Below are 21,087 nucleotides of genomic sequence, written 5' to 3'. Positions count from 1 at the left end.
ATGATTCCTTTATTTAAAAAAAAAAAAAGAATGCTATGAACTTTCAAATATTTATTTGTATAAAATGCTTACAAAATTGTCCATTTATGCTTTGCATAACATAAAGATGTTTGAAGTCACCTCATAATATTAAGAGTAAGTTGATGTTGGCCTTTTAGCCATTACACTGAGAATCTATCAGCTACACTATGGTGGATAATAGCAGAGAGAATGCAGCATTAACAGTCGATAGAAGGCTGTTGACACTCTGTCCATGGGTAGTGAAACAATACTTGACAATTTAAAAACTAGTTAAAAAAGCAATGCAACATTTAGATCCTACTAAGAACATCCACCTGCTAACAGTAGAATTGGCTCACACTGAATCCTCCAGGGAAACAGAGGGATCGTCTTGCAGACAGGATCAGTCTTGGTTCATGGCAATCTTCATCTCCACAATATACAGACTCAGCATAAGTGTAGTGGATCTTGCCTGATGAAAATTTCTCAGCAAAGAACGTGGGATGTGTCGTGCACACCTTGATGTCTTTTTTTTTTTTTTTTAGAGCAACATACAAAATTATCCCACTTCCTCCAGATTTGAGCTTAAAAAAGGTCAAAATGTTCAAAGTTGTGTACACATGGCAAAGCCGCCCATCAAGCAGAAGTTGTTCATTCCTTGTTTCCCCACAACTACCGATTTCCGCCATACTTGGATGTCCAGTCCATTCTCCCGTGGACGGGCTGTACTGCAGGGGCTCTGCTCAGGAGGCTCCCAGAGGTTTTCCCCAGAGCGGAGTAGCTGCTCCCCTTCACCTGAGAGCCGTCTGTCCTCCTCTTCCAGCCGTCGTAATCTGGGAGGAACAGGCCAGTCAGTTTACACAACATCTACTGTATGAAGTCAAATCCATTGTTATTAAGAGAATTTCTATATTTAATGCAGTAGAAAACAATGAAGGACATTTTTTTTCCCACTGAATTATAATTATGATTGAAGCAGCAAACTGAGATTTGATGTAACATGGTGGTAATTAAGCTTGTGATGTATTGATTAAACCATAGCAATATCTATATACTTGCAGTATCCTATATATATTATATCTGTGGCAATGAAAAAATGGCAATACCTTCATTGGTTTCACTCAAAGATGAGTTGGATGTGGGCTTGGGCTTTGCAGCTATAGCTTTGTCTTTTTTATTATCAGGAGAGGAAGAGAGATTGACTGAAACAGTGAAGAAAGAGTAGCAAGTAGTACCAGTGAGAGCAAACTTGGAACATGGAAATAAGTGAGGAAGAGGAAACAATGCAGGAAACCAGGTATAATGGCCAAGTGGGGGCCGATAATGCAGAGAGCAGAAATGAAGAACGTCAGGGGGAAATAGTGTTGGATTTATCTCAGATCAGATCCGAGGTGACCTGGCTAAAAGTATCAAGAATCATCGTGCTTGTGTATTGACATTGGTAAAATGCGTCCTTACTTGCGTGCTGCCCAGCCAAAGGAGCAAGTTGGATTCTCTGCCCCACTGACCCCACCTCTTTCTTTTGGAATGAAGGGATGTAACCGCCTGAGAGGTTGTACTTGGTGCTTACGAAGTTCCCTGTACAAGACGAGAGAGACATAGTTAGTGTTTTTTGTGTATTTTGTTGTTAAACCTTTCAGGTAGCCACCTAGCATGGAGGCCATTGGCTAAAGTCCTTTGGGGCAATGGCCAATATTTTGTCTGAGTGGCCCAGACTCCGCCTTCCGTTCACGTATACCATTAACAGTCTGACTTGCATGTTGACAGTGATACTTTTTGTGGGTGCTTTAGGTCCAGGTGACATTTTGGCCAATCTCCATTAACAGCTATCTGCATATGAATTCCGATAAATTGAAAAGCTGATGGCCGATGTGTTTAAGTCAATGTAGTCCACCTCCACACAGACTCTCTATTGGATTGGTCAAACTAGAAACTGCACCAAAATCTTTTCCCTTAGCCTAAATATTCTGTATAAACACATGCATACGCTGTAGAGATAATATACAAGTTAACAACAACTACATTGAGGTGACAAGCAGCATACAAATGAAGAAAAGCTAACATCTAGTAAATGTTCTTGTAAATTGTGTGTGAAGTAGTTACTGCAAATGCACCAAGAAAAAAACAAAAAAGACCAAAACAGATGAATAAGGCCGAGTGATTGAAGTCATTCAATTTTCTCAAGTGACACCATCGATCTGCTTCACCAGCACTCACAGATGGTTATCAGTATAATTAGTCGAGAGCCCCATTGTTCCCACATGAAGCTGTTGTGGTTGTAGTGCAATTTACCATCTATTTAGCAACGGGTGTTCTTAGTTCCCAGGTTAAATTGTGTATTTATACCCTCGTCTCCAGCAGAGCTTTTAGCTGCTGGCTGTCTTTCTCATGTTAAGTCACTGGCTGAGTACCTGAGGCTTGCTTGTATCAGAGGCCATGCTGGTTGTTAGTTTATCTCATTTTACCCGCAATCCCAAGAGCTCAACAGCTTAGTTCCAGAAGTAAAAAACTTTCATTTTCTGTAGAGTATAGATTATGATTATAAGCCAAAATATTTCAACCTTCTACGGTAGATTTACAAGATTGAGAATCAATTTTATATTATACTGAAGAGGCCTCAACTTTGTATGGTATCAACTGTGTTGTTGGAAAAAGGCCTAGCCTGTATACCTGGTTCCTGGCTTAAAGGTTCAGTGGGTAGAATTTAGTGACATCTAGTGATGAAGTTGCATGTTGCAGCTGAATACCCCTCACCTCACCCTCCCCTTCCAAACGTGAACAAGAACCTGTGGTAGCCTTCAGTTGTCAGTTGTGTTAAGTTTGTCCAGCCTGGGCTACTGTAAGAAACATGGCAGCCTCCGTAGAGAGGACCCGCTCCAGATGTAAATAGAAAGTATTTCAATATAAAAGGGCCCATTCTAGGGTAAAGCAAACTACAATTAGTACAATTTAGATGAAACACACTATTTTATATTCAATTTCTGTCAATCGATCCCTTTCACTTAAATCTTGGACCCACACTGGACCTTTAAAACTCTTCAATCGAACCAGAGCCGTTATAGATGTAGCCACTCGCTGTTGTGATCTATTCCAACTACAGCTACACAGTTTGTACACTAAAGAGCTTAAGCATGGCTAGCACCTTACAGTCAACACATGTCTAACTGTATGCTATTGCTAACATTTGCTTTAAGTACCTTTGGAGAGATCAATTTTCTCCAGTATTCTTTCTTTGACAACCGTTTTCTCTTGTGGGCTATCCACAGACTTAGAGGAACTCTCTTCTATTCTCGCGGCGTAAAAAGGAGAGTTGGAGGGTAAAGACATTCCATCAGAGGAAAGGAAGAAAAATAGATGAGAAAAAACAGAAGTATCACAAACATGCTGGTGCGTGTGTTTAAAGGCCGGGGAGGTGGGCCACATGAGCAGGGGGTGCGAGGGCCGTTTCAAACACTTGATCTTATACGGACAGCCTTAATCTCATGCATAAGCAATGGGGAGGGAGAGACGAGGCCAAAGAAAGAGACGGAGGAGAGCGAAGGAGGGAGCACAGCGGGGAGTCATATTGTGTGTCTGTCTACATGACAAATGATTTTCAGAGGGCTCCCATCTCTAAATTCGCAGACACTTAGGCCCACCCCTGAAACGGCTTTGTCCGTGGCCCCGTAACTACTGATCAGGAGACATTAGCAGCGTCATTAGCATTTACGGCTTTCGTGTCACAGAGGACAATCTCATATCGTGTGGCGGTGGATGACAGTGACAGTTGCCAGGATTCCACCGCATGTCGAAATGAGACGAGCCACAGCGTCACTATTTACGTTGGTGAAGACTTGACTTGATGTCAAAAACAGACCCGTTCATTAATGCAGTATAGGAAACTTGCATTTTGCAGAACTTTGATTTTTCATTTCTGTTATTTCGACAAATTTGTTCATAGAAATAGGAGCTCTATAAGCTACTGAAGTTGTTATAATTCATTTGGTTTTTTTCCAAATAAACTCAAACTCCATCCGCTCACCTGCATTGGTTCTGGTGACGGATAGTCCTCCTCCAATGGGAGCCAGTGGTTTGTTCACAGTGCCAGAGGACGTCTCCCACAGATCCCGCAGTGTCATGGCGCTCATCTCCTTATCGCCCGAGGAGGTCATCTGATTTTTGCCAATCAAACCTAAAAATAGTCAGAGGGCAACTTGACTTAGAGATAAAGCTGAGACGACATGCAAACAGCAGTTCAGTTATTTTCAATGCCTGTAATCCAACTACCAGAAATGATGATTATTTCTCAAACAATATAATCTGGGATTCACATGATTTACTCCCACACTGTTACTAGGATGTAACATTTTTCAAACTACTTATTAATATATTTCAAAATAATATCTATATTTGCAATTTTCTCTGCACGGTTACAACTAATATTAAGAGACACATTGCGTGGCATTATTACACATGTATAGAATAATAATCTATATTCTATTTGTATATTGTTATTGCATATGATATTTCTATTTTGATCTTATTGATTTATTCTTATTTTAATCTTAATAGGTTTCCTATCTTATCATGACGGAGAAACACAAAGACAGTGACGCAATTGTTTTGTATTCCACCAAGTTATAGTTGACCTCATTGCAATGATAAAGATAATTGATGATTGGCTGTTAACCGTACGGACTTACCAGGCAGGTACCGTGACTGGCTGAGGTAGTGCTGCCGTGCTGCAGATCCTGGAAGACTGTTGTCCACCTGGCCAACCTTCACATTGTTGGGCAGCTTAGTAACTGTGCTGAAGGAATACAGAGGTTTCTGCTCCTTGGGCCTGAGAACAGAAACCAGACAGAACGTAATGCATCACATTAAAAACGCTTTCACACCAAAGACGTTTAGTCCGGATCCTCTGACTTTTCAATGCTTACATTTGTCCTATTGCTAATCCAGTTCTATGCAGACATGGTGGCACTTACTGTGAGTGGTGCTCCTTCGAGCTCCTCTCCTCCTCTGCGTTTCCCAGGCTTGGTTTCTTGGAGTTGGAGGCTGTGTTTTCTAACTGGTCGGTTTCCTCCCAGCTATCCAAGGTCTTGGCCACCGTCTGGCCCCAGCGCCGGCGACTGCTCTTCAGCCCCCCCATCCCGCCACCCCCAGCGCTGTTTTCACTGCCCTGCGATGCTTTCTGCAGAAGGGAGAGATATAGAAAGTAAACACACAAACTGTCACATTTGGACTGGGTGCCCTTCAGTATGTTCTCTATCTACAGAATCTTGAGTCCCTTCATTATTTTATTAAACCCAGAATGCTGAAAATAACTTTCTGAGGCACACAGAAACACTCACTGCATGGCTGACAGCTCCTGGTTTACTCTCAGCTTGAGGCAGAGGGATCTGCTGAAGAGGCTGATGATGATGATGATGCTGCTGCTGCTGCTGATGATTTTTAATTGAGGGTGTGGAGCCTTTGGACTCGGAGGAAGACTGCTGGTGATCAGTCTTGGTCTCGGAGGTCTGCTTCTGGGCCGGTGGCCTGGCCTGGACTTTTTTGACTTCCTGGCTTTGAGGACGAGGCCCCAACACTTGGCCTACCTGGAAGTACGGGTAACGCAGGGCCTAGCGAAAGAAAGATAGGAATACTTTGCTATTCTGTTCTTCCCGAATTTTCTATAACCACTTGGACTTATTTAAAACCTGAATATACAAACAACATGAATAACAACCATAGAACCTCCCTGCGTGATCAGACCTGCAGCGAAGTTTACTTAGGCGGCCCACCCAGGTAGATAAATAATCACATCGCCATATTTGACTCTTGGCCACACAACTGTCTTATTTGCATTATTGGCAGTATTCCAGTGTAGATGTGAGGCTTCTCTGTGGCGAGCGTTGAGGCTCAGTCTTGCCTACCTGCACGGCAGTGGGTCTCTTCTTGGGGTCCCACTGCAGCATGTCCCTCATCAGGGCGATGGCCTCATTGCTAGCGTTCGGTATCAGGGTCTTTAGGTGGGTGGGCACACACTGGGGGAAGCGGAAGTTCATCGCAGAAGCTAGTTGGTAGCCCTCTGACCAATCCATCTAATGGAGAAAAATGGATGGTTACACGTGACTATATTCATTCGTAAGACTGAAATATTTTTTTTTGTTTCACTAGTATTTATATTTTTGTGAATCAGCCTGAGGTTTAATGTTTAATATTTATAAGTATACATTCTACCTTACACTGTTAAGGCCCAACAGTTCCCTTCTCAAACCATATTTAAATTCACTAGACTCAAATTTCTTATTTGGAGCTACACCAAATTACAAAAGCTATATATTCACCATCTTGTCCTATGTTCTAAAAATGATAACTCTCCTAAACGTGCCTCAATGAATATCTGGAAAAGTGCCTGGAAATGTTAAAGAAAGTGAATTTTCCTGGATCTACCCCCTGATCTGGATCAGCACCAAACTATACTAGGGTCTCTCCTGACCCATACTGCATCATTCCACCAAGTTTATGCATTCCTACCTTTCTCAATTCAGCCTCTTCTCACCTTTTTGACGGTGCCCAGGACTTGGCAGATCTTGAAGATCTCATCCACTTCACTGTTCCCGGGGAAAAGAGGCCTGAGTGTGTAGAGTTCAGCCATGATGCAGCCCACAGCCCACAGGTCAATAGGAGAGCTGTAGGTAGACGACCTGAGCAGGACCTCTGGAGCACGATACCTTCACAGAGAAAAAAGCTTAATTCTCAACAGTGCTGAGATAAACAAGCCCAAAACAAATATGTACGACCTAAATGAAAGACCCTGTGCTTTTGGGCCGCATATCAAGGGCCCCCCCCCCCTACTCAGATGACATCCTCCGACCTGCTACAGTTTCACAATGAGTCTAACTTGTTTCTAGGTTAATAGCTCGAACAAACTGTAATAGATGTGTGGACATTCTTTTTTTATTTTTAGTTTCGATGGCTAATGATGTCTGGAAGCTCTTCTCACCATCTGGTTGATACGTAGTCTGTGTAGGGCGGTTTGGAGCGGATCTCTCTGGCCAGTCCAAAATCTGCTATTTTGATCAGTTCTGGACCCATGCACAGCAGATTCTCCGGCTTCATGTCTCGATGGAAGAAGCCTGTAGAACAGTTAACAACACGCCTTTAGACAACTGAGATTACATTCACTCTGACTCTGGAGAAGCATTTTACCCTTAGTGCAAATGATGAGTTAAATTCAAGTTTAAACATTGAGAAGTTACAAAGTTGATGTCACAAACAAATATGTCTTGGCCAAGGTTTATATAGAATATATCTAAACTCATGCATTAACCAACATTACCTCATAGACATACACAATAAAACAATATGAGTATGTCTGAGGGTTCGGACCGAGTATTAGGCCCATAATAAAAGTCATCCAATAAATTTCAGAGATTTTGAGAATAATGTCATAAAATGCCCAAATATTATGCATTTTGTTATAAGGAAAACCTAAAGTACAACTGAACAAGAGGATTCACATTCCTCACTTTAACGAAGGCAACAGGCTGATCCTCTGATCGCCCCATGTAAAATGACACGTTACGTCTTTATTCTTGTAATATTACGACTTTATTCTCGTGAAGATTTTTTGGCCCCTTTAAATGTCCCTAATACTCGTCGGAGAGGGTCACATTGACTTCTAACTATTACAAAACACAGCATCCAAGCTACAGGTCAAGCTCCTTTCTGAACAAGAGTGAGAGAGTAAAGCCTCTTACCATGCTTATGTACAAATACCAGCCCAGACAGCACTTGAAACATCATGTTCCTAATTTCATTCTCTGAGAACATCTTATTCTCTCTAGTTGCACACCAAAGAGATAGAAGAAGCAGAAGAGAGGAAAGAGAGATACATGTAAGAAAAGATGTTAAAAAGGGAGGAAAAGCGCATGCATTTCAACTGGATGTGTGGAAGCATGGGTGAGACACTTGCCAGCTTGTTCTGAACGAGTGTGGATTTTCTCACTCTCGTAAGAGTCTGAAAACTTCCTACCCAACATATGAGTTATCCACACATCCGTTAGTTAGAGAAACGAAGATCAGAGAGTCAGGATGAATGAGGCAGTTATGGAGGGTTCACAAACTCCAAGATTCTGATCAGCTAATCGCCAATTTGATGAGGCAGGTTGAAATATTCATAATTTATAGTGACCTCTCTAATTTGACTTTACAGAACTCTTCATTGAATCTTGCAGTGTGCAGCCGCTCCCATGCACGAGTCAAGAGGAGAACACGTACACCTACCATGTCTGTGAATAAACGACAGGCCTTGTAATATCTGAAAGCTTATGTTTCTTATAGCTGACTCGGGGAACAATTTTTTTCTGGAAACATAAAATGGATATTATTCTAATTAGTCCGCTAATGTTGTGCACATAGAAGAACTGGTCAAATATGCTGAAAAACAAATCACAAAAAAACACATAACTGTCTCCCGGTAAAACCAGAACAAACACAAACACACTTGGGTATGGCCAAGCATTAGGGCCCATTGGCGGATATGATTCAGCCCATATCTCATCATCTGAGTTTATGTTTGCAGATATGAAAATGTCTATTATACAGAATAAACAATGCACAGAAGATGTTTACATTTTACATTAAAAAAATGATGTTCTTTGATATGCATGTGGTTGCATTTGTATTTTATTTGTATTTATAATTATTTATAGTTACCAAGTTTATGTTTGAACTGTAAAATATCAATCCTCAATTACATTTCTTTTTCATAAAGCTTTGATGACGACGTCTTGCCAATTTTGGGCTATATATAGATATAGGTGTGATATATAGGTTTGTGATATACTGGCACATTTGTCAATTTAGAATTTTCCACCAAATGAATCACCATCAGCCCCCCATAATACCTCGCTCAGGCTCTGCCAATAATATCGCCATGAAGGGTGATGAGTTGCTTCTTACCTGTCCTTCATAAGCTGGTAGAGGTTCTCCTTCATGTACTCGAAGACAAAGTAGAGGTGATCGTTCTCTCTGATGACCTCCTTCAGTTTCACCACATTTGCATGGTTCAGCTTCTTCAGTGACTGTTGTGACACACCACGGGAGAAGGAGAAGAAAAAAGAGCTCTTGCACAGGTTTGATATCAAGACTATTATGGATATATCTCACAGATTTGCTCTGCAACGGCGTTTAATGTTTACAGCTACAAATCTGAAATTATCTGAGAGTACGAAACATGTCTTACAGTTCTGAGTTAAATAGTGATACACTCGTTAGGAATGTTGAATTTTAGTAATGTGCATCATGTACAGGTTTGGACTGAGCTGAAAAAGTCCAGAAGTCTGGAAAAAAACAGGCAGGTGTGAAAGCCCCTTAACGTATCACTGTCCTTACCTTCACTTCCCTTAGGTTCATGCATTCCTCCCATGAATAAAACTTCCTCTTCATCCTATGAAAGACAAAACACAGATGTAGATATATGGATATGCCAACCGCAAGAGATGAGGTCAGGATTGCAGGCCGTATACACTACACCCAACATACGGTCATTGTTTTGTGTTGCTGCATCAATAATTCAGCTCTTTTGACACATCTCTCACCTCAGCTCATTTCATATCATGAGAAAACTTCCAACACCTCTGTATTTTAACGTGAAATGAAATGACGTTTTCAATGTTACAGGCTTCACAGATACATTTTTGACCCATTGACCAACTCAAAACATACGTTGTGTTGCTAAATGCATGAAAACCCCACACAACCAGCTGGGATATGGAGCATCTTTCACGATAGCTCCCCTCCCTCTGGACTTGTGTGAGAGTTACAGAACTTCCAGATATCTATTTTCTCCTCTCTGGGCACCTTCCTTCTACAGTGTCAGCAACCTGACACGCCCCCTTCTACTTTCACTCCCTTTCACGGTCACCACAGGTATTGTCTTGCATGGTAACCGAATGATCAACGGCTGGACACATCTCCCAGGTTCCTCATCTATTATTGAACCCTGCTGCCACGCTGCTGAAACAAAGCCATGAAAACCGGTTTGTTTGCCTTGGTGATGGCAGGAAACCATTGAACACCTCCGTCCGGGGAGTCACTTTGAATTTCTTATGCTGTTATTCATCAAAGACATAGTTCATCAAGCAAATACGAGTTTTGTGAATATTTAGTACATCATATTCCGAGAAGAACCATTTTTACAAGGCAACAAATATAAACTTATTGGTTTAAAAGGTTGTGAGACTTAAAATACTTATAAACTTGTATTTGGGTTCATAGTGAAGAATTCCCTAAATATAATTATGTTAACTTAAACAAAGACTGTATATGCTCTCTGTATTAGAGTGAGGTAATATTGTCAAATTCAAATGAGATATTCCTCTTTAATCTTTCATTCAATTTCTCACTACTGTTTCACTTGTAAATATGTCTTCACTATAACATAAAGCAACTTTTAAACTAGAGACTAACACAGTAACTGTGAATCATACGATATGGCCAAATATTATATCAAGATAAAAATGTTGGTATCAGTCGTTCTCAATATTTGTTTTTCATTTGCATATGTATCTTTAATCCTTTTCTTTTTCCATTACTTTTAAATGATGTTGTATTTTATCATTTGCTGTCATTGATTTCAAACAACATTTTATCAATTTGCTTCTTGTTTTCATTATTTCCTTTGTGAAGCACTTTGCAACGTCTTTTTTTAAATGAGCTATCGAAACAAGGTTATTATTGTTTTAGTTGTCTTGATAATAGTCACATTATTTATTTTCAAGACTGATTATTGCTTTTGAGTGAAGGTTGTGGATTTAAACTTCTCTTAGATAGATAATGACAAACACCTAATGAACAGGGACACAATTTTGAGGTAGATAAATGATGTTTTATGTCTTCTCTCTGATCGATATATTGATATAGTAATCGGATATATACTGGACATTTGTTACATTTTTACTGATGAAAACTATGTCCTGATTAGTGTGTTTCAATTTAACTGGTCATCAACCTCACCTCTTGATAGCCACCAGTTCTCCGGACTCGTTGCTTCTCCCCATCAGCACACTGCCATAGGTGCCATCCCCCAGCTGCCTCAGGGTGGTGTAGCGATTCATCATCTCTACAACACATTTGTTTCAACAGCTTCTTAACTTTCCTGAGGCGTGAATCAAGTTATGGAAACACACCACTGGTCCACTCTTCAAATGTCTTTTTTTGCTCACCTGTTCTTCAGGTTCACAACTCATCTTCCAGAAACTGATCCATGGTTGGAAAATGCTGGTGTGGCTCAGTCAACACTGGGCCTTTGCAAGTCTTTGGTAAAATAAAGAGGAAGAAACAAATATCATCAGGAAAAGAGGCAATAATTACCCCAGTCTTACCCCAGCTAATCAATTCCTAGCTGTACTTTTAAGTGATCAGAGGACAAATTCAAAGCTAGGAGCATTTCTTGTTGTTTTGCTCTGTGAGGTGAGGCAGGTGTGTGTCACACTAGTATCAGGCACCAACACGACGACCCAGAGGAGATGACATAGACAGCCCTGGGCAGATTAGGCCCACAGGGATGTAAATAGGATGTTACATCACTGTCACTACTTACCGGCATGCGCTACCTTCCCCAAGCACCCTGCCCGGCAAGAGGATTTGACTGTTAGCTTGTATAATCAGGCCAAATAAATCTCCATCAGGACTTTTCAAATAAAATTCTATGGAAGCAGAAAACAGGCTAATGGGCCGACAGGTACCCTCAAAGCAACAAGTCACAAAGGCTTTACTGGTAATGACAAAATTGCACTGCTGCCCAATGTTCTGTTTGACTCTGCAACATGCTAGCCTGGACATTTCAACTTTCATGCAGTCAGATCATATCCATAGCCATATGCATTTTTACACTGACATTACATAAATACCCTGATAGAATCTATGATAGGTTGAGGACCCCCCCTATCCACTTTATCAGGGAAGATTGAAAAGCGATGAGTTGTCCAATACAAGTTAGTTTCTGCAACAGAAGGCCCATAGAAAGCTTTTGGTGGTCCCAGAAATAGATGTCATGATATTTTAGATAAGTTTTAAGGGTATTCTGCGTACATTCAATGCTAATAGCTCATGCAAAATGTGTGTGCCTCAATTTATCCCATAAAATAAGGATTTAAAGAGTCCTCCGGGTATAAAGTCCTTAATAAAATGGGTTGGTTGTGATTTTCGTACTATCAAGGGACATTTTCTGGGGACAAGAGGCAACTATTGAGAGACGGTAACCAATACATTGATGGAAGACTTTTTCATTATCTATCAATTCAATTTACGTTTCTCTGGAGCACAGCAGCAGAAAGGTGGAGCTGTTCATACAGTGTATATCCGCTGAGGAGGTGTAAGGGAAATGTGGGTATTTGTGAAGAAAGAAAGTTCAATGGATTAATAGATTGACTGAATTGGTTTCAAATAAAAATGCAGCACTTTTTCAAAAATAGGCTTAATGATGTTGAAGATTAGGGCGTAAGGATTTGAGTTCCATCTGCGAGCTGTTTTCCTGAAACTCTAGTAAGGGCAACCACTGTGCTGTGTTAAGGTTAAAAAAATAGAATTGCAGGCGGGTCAGGGGCAGCTAAACAAAATAAGATCAGTGTTCATTTCACTTGAAAGAAGGAGGGGATCAAGAGCTCCCATCAAAAGAGAATGTCCAAACTGAATCTAGCTCTCTGCCTCTTGATCATAAACAAATCAGTTCAACAAACATTATGTGAATGTTTAGTTCAAATAAGAAATCATTTCTTAAACCAGCAATACCCTGCTTGATATTCAAGTCTCACCGAGACAATGAGCGAGAGGACGAGTGGAGAGGCTGCTCCGCCCTCAGCTTTCACATATGGCAATCTGTTGTGGAGGGATTTAAAGGGAATTAAGATGGATCCAGGCCACATGACATTAAGAAGCTACTCAAGGGCAATCATTTTGAAAGCAAGGGTAGACGCTAACCTGTCAGTGACCAGGAAACTGTTCAAAGTGATGTGAAACGCAATTACTCAGTACATATGTTCATTTTCTTAATAGAACTTCTATATATTTGATTGTCTTTGTGTATTATGTTTATTTATAGTTATTAATAACCACGTCTATGGTTAAACTGTCCTCAATTGTCTCTGCTCCTTCCCCACAACTCACAGACATGTTTTCACCCACAAGCAAACATATCGACATCATCAGATTCATAATTAATTAGTTTTTACTCAATAAAGCTCTAAATATTTTGTTGTATTTCCGTGATCTATTTATTTCAACTTGTTAATAAAAATGTTTATGGTAAGCTGTCAAATCTAACCCTTGATAGTATTTCTTAATCAATATGGTTTGAGAACAGCATCCAAGGAATCATTGACAAGTTTTTGTATAAATAGTATCGGCCAACAAATCGGTTATTTGTTTACTCCCTAAGATCATTATGGAGGCCAGGCCCCAAAACATCCATATCTGTCAGACTCCAGTGATCAGCCCACTGAGACTTGTCTTTCCATGTCGGCATAACATGGAGTTAACACATAAAACTCTAACATCAGAATTAAGGATATTGTTTTGATGAAGAATACAAAGCAAAACACTATGACAGTTGACAGGTTAGTTCCTCTAGCCAACCAATAACAACAACAAGTATGGTTTTCTCACAGGTGGTTTCTCTCCAGTTAGAACTGGGTGTTAAAGGTTTGGGGGTAAGGGGGTAAGGGGAGGTTCAGGTACCGGGAAACATGTCGTCCAGGGGGAACACAGTTTGACACACCACCTTCCTCCTCTCAGTTTTAAACTCACCATCTCAGGGTGTAGTTCCTCGGCTGCTGTCTGTGTCCTCTGAAAGCACCGAGTGTCTTCGGGTCAAATACACACTGTTTAATCCCCACTCGCTGTGTGCGTGAGGGTGTGTGCGCGTGTGTCTGCTCCCTATGGAAACGTACACACAAACACGGGACGCTTCTTAAAGCTGCTAGGTTACCAAAGGCGCCTGCGCGCGTATGGTAGCAATGCTTTGTGGGACTTGTGGTCTTTGGGGTGTCGGGGATCGGTCGAATAAACTACGGAAGTACAAAACTATATATATTGTATTTTGCTTATCCTGTGACTACAAATAAACAGATTGAGACAAAACAAAGTCTGTTTTTAATTCACCTTAATGTAGAATATATATAAGTTTTTCATACAACACCATGTATTTTTTCTCTAAAACATATACCAACCACTATTTCACATGTAATCCTTTTTTTTGTGAAATTCATATGTATACAGGTAACATTTGAATGTAGGATTCAATATGAACCCTAATAAAGAAATGGCATATATATATATATATATACATGGTACATGTACACCATTTACCTAATGTGGGCCTAAAATACAGTGAACATCCCCATGCAATCATCCTGCGCTTTACTCATTTCTCTACAAATAATATTTCCGTCTGTAGTGAAAGGTGTATATTGTGTTTATTATGTACATATCCTATGTATTTTTATTTTATTGCCTATTTGATTAGATCTTATAATTTCACAAATTCTCTTGTCTAACAAATTTTGACAATTTTTCTAACGCAAGAATTGAATTTTGCCAGCGTGAGATCAGTACAGTTATCTTATATCTTATCTTATCTTTATCTGGATGTTTCAGAACCACAGTAACCAAGCTGAACAGTGTTTTGCTCCCACTGAAAGATGTCGAATTGTATCATGTCTGCAAAAGTAATCAAAGTCTAAATCAGAGTTTTCCAGAGACTCACGTTTGGGATAGCTGAAGTACTGTGAAGGGGGTTTGATCTGCAACTCAGTGGCAGTTAAAGGACTGCACCAGGAGATGGCGCTGCGGTGTTATGGTTGTCCATCTCAGCCAATGAACAGCCACAGATTGGTCAGCACACAGGTGCTGTTGTAGAGTCAATGAGCCTCTGAATGCTCATGCGCACAATCAAACGTCGACAAGCAACATAGCGATGAGATTAATGTTGTATTTATTATGACTGAAGTGGTTTAAAAAAAACCTTTTCAGTTCTGTGGAGGAAGAGTGTTTGAGGGAGAGACTGGTTGCTGAGTGGACTGACTGGTTGCTTCTGCTCATATACGTCCTCTTAATCGTCCCACACCAGTGAAAGAGCAACTCACCTTTTACCTGAGAGATTACCCAGACCTGTGTGTGTGTGTGTGTGTGTGTGTGTGTGTGTGTGTGTGTTCCCAGGGGGGTCTTTGCTCACACAAATACGATACAGGTTAAGCCAAAAAGCAGGAGAAGGGGGATAACAAGTGGGATTTCGCTATAAGAGGATTATCCCGGTCGTTTACCACCCGCTGGTCCTGTCAACGTGAGCCCGGTTCGCCGCTTGGAGCGTTACGCAGCGCAACAGCGTGCCATAGCCTTCCCAGGAACCGGGCGAGGAGAGGACTCAACCTGGATCTGATTCATACGAGCCTGCTCCTAGATGTAAAACTATTGTGACCTGGTATTGTGACGTTCCAATATGCCATATATAGTTGTTTTGTATCTACTGGAAGCGGACGGGAGTCTCACTGGGAGTGCGTCCGCGCCGGCGAGCGGTTTCCTGAGGCGTGGACTGTCGACGGGCTGTCTCTGAGATGAAGACGAGACCGGCCGGGATCGGCGATGTCCATGCCGACTGGATGGGTTCGCTCCCCTCCAAGCTCAGTGCCATGCCGCTGAAGCACCTCGCCGTGCCAGGTGAGCCCGGAACGCGTAGAGATGCCCCCTTCTCCCCATCCCTGTATGGATACTGGATAGTGTCACACTGTTAAAGGACAACACAAGACAAGTGATGTGTTTGTGTGTTTGTATACTTGTACTTATATCTTATTTTGAACTGGACCTTGGCGTGTGAGGACCTTTGGCTTTTTCAAAGACCTGTTTGAGGGTTAAGATTTGCATTTGGGGTTACGGTTAGAAGATTAGAGTTAGGAATTCAGTTTTGATTGTTATAGGAGTAAGATGTGCATTGTGGTTATAGGCTACGGTTAGACGTAGCCATGAGTTAGTCATAGTCAATGGGTTAGGTATAAAGCTTTGGTTAGGCTGTCCATAGAGAGGTGGTCTAGTGGCAGAAACTTGGACTATGGGCAGAGAAGGTCTCTGGTTCGTCTCTGGTTCAACTCCACGGAGAGACAACAAAAGACGAACCTGGATTGGTCTGTCCAAAAATCCAAGAGTCTCCCTACCCTGTCTAGTGCCCCTGAGCAAGGCACCTTACTCCCCCAACATCTGCTCCCCGAGCGCCGTACGCGGCTGCTCACTGCTCTGTGTGTCCTGCACAAGATGGGTCAAAAGCAGAGATTACATTTCCCTACCTGCATGAGTGTGCCTTTGCATGACTGTGCATGTGTTTGGGACGAATAAATGCATCTTATCTTATAATCAAATGCTGGTCCTAAAGATGCAAAATATACAAATTCGGAGGTCCTGGTTAAGGTTGGGGTTTAAGGTATGAATTGAGACCAGGTTACAGTTAGGGTTAGACATATATTGCTTGAGGTTAGGGTGTTTGTGTGTCATTCAAAGTTTCTCCTTTGCAGGTTTCAGTATTTTTGTTTTCTTTCTTGCATTTTCGTCCCATGTTCGGCCACAGTTTCCTTCAAATGAATAATTTTCCTTTGCATTCCTATGCTCTTGCTCTGTTCCTTTCCTGTTGTATTACCATCACTATCATCACCTCTTTTTTAAACAGGATCCCATGATTCTTTCACCTTCTGGGTGGACGTGCATGCTCCCGTGGGCCCAGATCAGAAGGCTTATGTCAAATACCTGGCCACCATGTTCAGCGTCCTAGCCAAGAAAGTCATGGTGAAGTGGTCCATGACACAGGTACCGCTTACAAACCAGCAGGTTGCAGAGGATTTGTGAATAGACATATTTGGGGCATATATTAAAAGTTGTGCGTGTGTTTTACAGTCCAGCAGATGGGTTGTGTTTTGTTGCCAGTTGTGGGCCTAACACGCGATGTGATGTTTATTCCTAGAATCTGACTTTCAAGGAGCAGCTGGACGCTGGAATTCGCTACTTCGATCTCAGGGTCTCCTCCAAACCAAGTGAGCCAGGAAACGAGATTTACTTCATCCACGGCCTCTTCGGACACAAGGTGAGCAGAGCACGTGTTTGCTGTTCAAGTGTGTCATAGTTCTCTTTGTAAACTTGTCAAAGTTATCTGTCACCGCTGAACGATTCAGTTTACTCCATTCCTGAAATTATAAATATCATTGCATTAAATAGGTGTGTTATATTTTCTCATCAATGTGTTTGCTCTTGTGTCATGTTCTTTGTTTGCACCTGATGTGGGGTGGTGTTGACTCTGACTAGCGATCGAATGTTGTTTATTTAATTTCAAACATCCCTCTGTAACTGTGCCTGACACTGTTTGGTTTCTTGTGGGTCCTGAGATATGCTTGTGGGTGTTAAAAATTCAATAATAACACAGCTGAATGCACTATAAGAGTTTACAATCATCAAGCCACTTCAGTTTATGCTTTATTACATCTGCCAAGGAGGTTATGTCCATTGTTTGTTGATTGGTCTTTATGTTTTTAAGCAAGATCATAGAAAAAACTACCGAACAGATTTCCACAAAATGGATAGATCCAGTATAAATTTTTCCTATAATATTGTGAGACTGGGCATTGTTCAACCTCATCTCCATTTGCTAACGAAATAATTCATGGATCTTAATCTGAAGAAATCCGGCGCATTCAGGGAAACTGAGTGTTTTTAAATGTATGCAGTTTTGGTTTTATATCACAAACAACATTTTGTCTGTCTTCCCCAAAGGTCAGTGACGGTCTGCTGGAAATCAACTCCTTCCTAAGCAGACACAGGAAAGAGGTGGGAAGAACTTTCGATATGTATGTATTTATAAATGAATTAAATAAAGCACTGATTCAAATATATAATCATTACCAGTGAGAATTTTGGATGATCATCTGATGGAAGGTGACGTCTGACTGGTTTAGGTCGTGTTCCTGGACTTCAACCATTACTACGCGATGGGCCCAGAGCATCACGTGTACCTCATCAACCTGCTGCGGGAGGTGTTTGGCAGCAAGCTTTGTTACAACTGTGTAGTGGAGAGCGTTACTCTGGACTTCCTGTGGGAGAAGAGACATCAGGTGAGATCCGGCTGCATCAATAAAAGAAGTTACATTATCTTAACATTCCCCAGTTATTTCAATGTTTAGAAAAATTGGGGAAAATCTCAATAATCATATCATATCAAACTAGTTCTGTCTAAATTGGCAGATCTTATAGTGAGATGTGCCCAACTGCATTTCAGGACTGTCCCATGACTGCGTGTGTGTGCAGTAGCATGCATACATGAGTCGCTGCAGAAAATGTTTTATGCATGCAAGCAAAAGCAGTGTGCAGGGGTTTATTGGATCGTGCTTTAAACCCTTGTGCTGTTAATCTGTGCTGCCTCTAACTCTCCTGTGCAGGAATTAGTGGCGAGCATCATCCTATTAACACGCCTTCTTCCATCCAACGCTCCTTCTCTCACCTCACCTCATCGTATTCAGCATTTCTTCAAGTTATTCCTCTATTGTTTTTTCCCTCTCTTTTTCCTCCTCGTACCTCTACTCACCCCCAAGCTAAACATCCCCCCTTCTTTATTTGACCTCTTTACTTCTTACCTCTTGGTTTGCGTGTGCATGTGGCTCCTGCTTTAGATGCAGATTGTGTCACGCTGCATCTGCATTCTCCCATTCGTGTGTTTCATGCTGATAGCCCGCTATCAGTTAAATCTGGTCCTATGACCCTAATCTGTGATTGACTTAGTTGGCAAAGAAGAGAGAGCTGGAGATGGCAGCCTTCACTTCCTGCTCTGTGTGTCACTGCTCTTACACTGATGTCACGTCCCGAATCTAGAGCCATGACAAAATACCAGGAAAATGAAAATTTGTAACACTTACGCCTGTGCTGTTGTTCAGTGTCTTTCTTTTCCTGCTCTACTCAGGTAATAGTGTTCTACCATCATCCCTCTGGTCAGGGCAACCCCAACATGTGGCCCGGCAACAAGATCCCTGCTCCGTGGGCAAACACCACTGAACCCAACAAGCTCATACAGGTCAGAAATCTACAGTCAGATCCCTGCTATGTGCTAAATTTATAAAGAAAATTAGTTAAAGCTGGCCCCTAACTGCGCAAAGGCCAAAAATGTCCCTTAAAAATCCAATCAACACACTTTAAATTGCAAAAACTAATATATATATGTCCCCTAAATATACCCTTTTTCCATCAAGATCAATGAATTATTCCCTTATAAACTGATATCCTGAAAAGAATCCAGAATTCTCCAATCAAACTCATGTTTAGACGAGATTAATTCTATTTTACATTCTCATGTCTGCAGTTCCTACAAACCACACTGAAGGAGAGAGCCAAACAGGGCTCCTTCCACGTGTCACAGGCCATCCTCACCCCCAGGGTCAACACTGTGGCCAAGGGCCTGGTCTGGGGGCTCCGCAACTACCTGGTGGAGAGGTCAGTCCCCATAAATCTGGGTCTGTTTATCAGAAAATGTGACAGACAGAGGCATGTTGGACTATTTCATATGTGTGGAGCTAAAAAAAATGAGCCTTTTAACAGCATTCTTGGTTCTGATACATCACTTTTACATATAATCATACGCAAGATTGGAAATCCGGCTCTGCTGACCAAATCTGGTGAGAAAAAAAAAAATTGGTGTAATCCTGGATTAGATTTTGCAGGCCACATCAGCAGTGTCATAAAATAAGCTTTTTATCATTTAAGAGACATTACAAGAGAGAAACCATATTTTTCACACGACGATTGCATCCAAGTTTTTTCATACTTTTTTATTGTTTTAACATCTTTTATGGCCCTAGTTTATATATTTTAAATTCCCACTATGCAAAATGTTATTACTATTATTGTTATTATTCTAAAACCTAAACTCACTTTATCACTGTTGGAATCTCAAAATCTTTACTTTTCTTCTGCTTACTTTCATTTAATAACTCTCATTTATGGCCAGGAGGGGGCAGTATAGCAAAAGCTGCAAATACCAGTCGTGTGCATGCCCTTGAAAAAAAGGTGGAACTTGATTGATTTGAAAAACGCAATGTCAACAAAAACTTTCTAGGGTGTTATAGGAATATTATAAAAATACTCTCCAGGCACATGTGTTTAGATTCTCTGTTACAATACTATATATCTTCAATGTTTTATCCGATATCTGGGAATAATCTATAGTCGTCAAACAGTAGCGGCTCAAACCAAAGACCAACCCATTTCATCCCATGGAATAGAGATCTTATTTCCTAGACCTACGTTGTCATTCATCCAGCTCAAAAAGAGACCAAGATTTGAGTGGAAATATTGTTGGAAATCCTGACTTGAGTCCATACCCGTCCGTGCCTTTAAATCTGAGAGCGACAGTCTGTGGTGCTGGGGTATGTATGAATCTCCTGAATGGTCGCTGTGGCGAGACAGGAGGTGGCCTAGTTTTGCCCTTCCGAGGAAACGGGATTGTTTATCGCCGCTGTACAAACACTCAGACTTCCTGGTTTTGTTCTGCTGGCGGCTCAAACATAGCACAGAAGTCACAGGGTGTTGGAAGTGATACAGTTACAGTCGTGGCATGTGTGTGTGTGTGTCTGTTTGTGCCAGGAACCAAAAACAGAAAGTGTCCCGGAGACTTGATTTGGAGACAATAGTGGCACAGTCGTCTCCCACTGACAGACACAAACATCACTCCCTTTCTCCCACGTTGGGGAGGATTTTTGCTATAATAAGTTTGTCTTATGTAAAGCATTATTCCTGAGAAACTGACAACTACAGAAACTTCTAAAATCAATCAAATTCAGCAATAATCCACCATCAAATCTAATCTCCTTCCATGTCTTATTTTTGGTGGCTCTAGGAACCTGCCGACCATCATGTCCTGGGTGGAGGCTCAGAGGCCGGGGAAGGACGGCGTTAACATCATCACCTCAGACTTTGTGGAGCTCACGGACTTTGCCAACATTGTCATCAAACTCAATAACCGGCTGTTGTCCGAACAGGAGGGCAAAGCAAGATGACACATGTTTGAACAGCGGGACTGATGTGCTGACCCATAGGGTC

General features: G+C 41.4%; 2 protein-coding genes across 5 annotated transcripts; one reads left to right on the top strand and one right to left on the bottom strand.

The window, feature by feature from the left end:
* Positions 1–8: 8 nt before the first annotated feature.
* Positions 9–13,951, bottom strand: mak (male germ cell-associated kinase). Of its 4 annotated transcripts, XM_053412918.1 has the most exons (17): positions 13,777–13,951; positions 12,786–12,849; positions 11,196–11,286; positions 10,987–11,092; positions 9,364–9,418; positions 8,932–9,053; positions 8,254–8,333; positions 6,971–7,103; positions 6,527–6,698; positions 5,898–6,065; positions 5,334–5,603; positions 4,968–5,173; positions 4,683–4,822; positions 4,022–4,171; positions 1,459–1,578; positions 1,107–1,202; positions 9–833 (listed from the first exon to the last, which is right to left on the bottom strand). In XM_053412918.1, the coding sequence occupies exons 4-17, from the start codon at positions 11,088–11,090 to the stop codon at positions 673–675; spliced, it is 1,977 nt and encodes a 658-aa protein (XP_053268893.1). In that variant the 5' UTR covers positions 11,091–11,092; positions 11,196–11,286; positions 12,786–12,849; positions 13,777–13,951; the 3' UTR covers positions 9–672. The 4 variants fall into 4 exon arrangements, with proteins under 4 accessions (XP_053268893.1, XP_053268892.1, XP_053268894.1 ...); XM_053412917.1 differs by lacking the exon at positions 12,786–12,849; XM_053412919.1 differs by lacking the exons at positions 1,107–1,202; positions 12,786–12,849.
* Positions 13,952–15,581: 1,630 nt separating this feature from the next.
* On the top strand, positions 15,582–21,044 carry plcxd2 (phosphatidylinositol-specific phospholipase C, X domain containing 2). Its single transcript, XM_053412770.1, has 8 exons — positions 15,582–15,684; positions 16,682–16,818; positions 16,973–17,092; positions 17,776–17,829; positions 17,958–18,113; positions 18,956–19,066; positions 19,352–19,482; positions 20,885–21,044. Exons 1-8 carry the CDS (start codon positions 15,582–15,584, stop codon positions 21,042–21,044), a joined length of 972 nt encoding a protein of 323 aa, XP_053268745.1.
* Positions 21,045–21,087: the final 43 nt, after the last annotated feature.

The sequence above is a fragment of the Pleuronectes platessa genome, chromosome 20, assembly GCF_947347685.1.
Source record: "Pleuronectes platessa chromosome 20, fPlePla1.1, whole genome shotgun sequence".
NCBI classification, from domain to species: Eukaryota; Metazoa; Chordata; class Actinopteri; order Pleuronectiformes; family Pleuronectidae; genus Pleuronectes; species Pleuronectes platessa.
The sequence above is the reverse complement of the archived record's forward strand: the minus strand, read 5'-3'. Positions and strand labels throughout refer to the sequence as shown.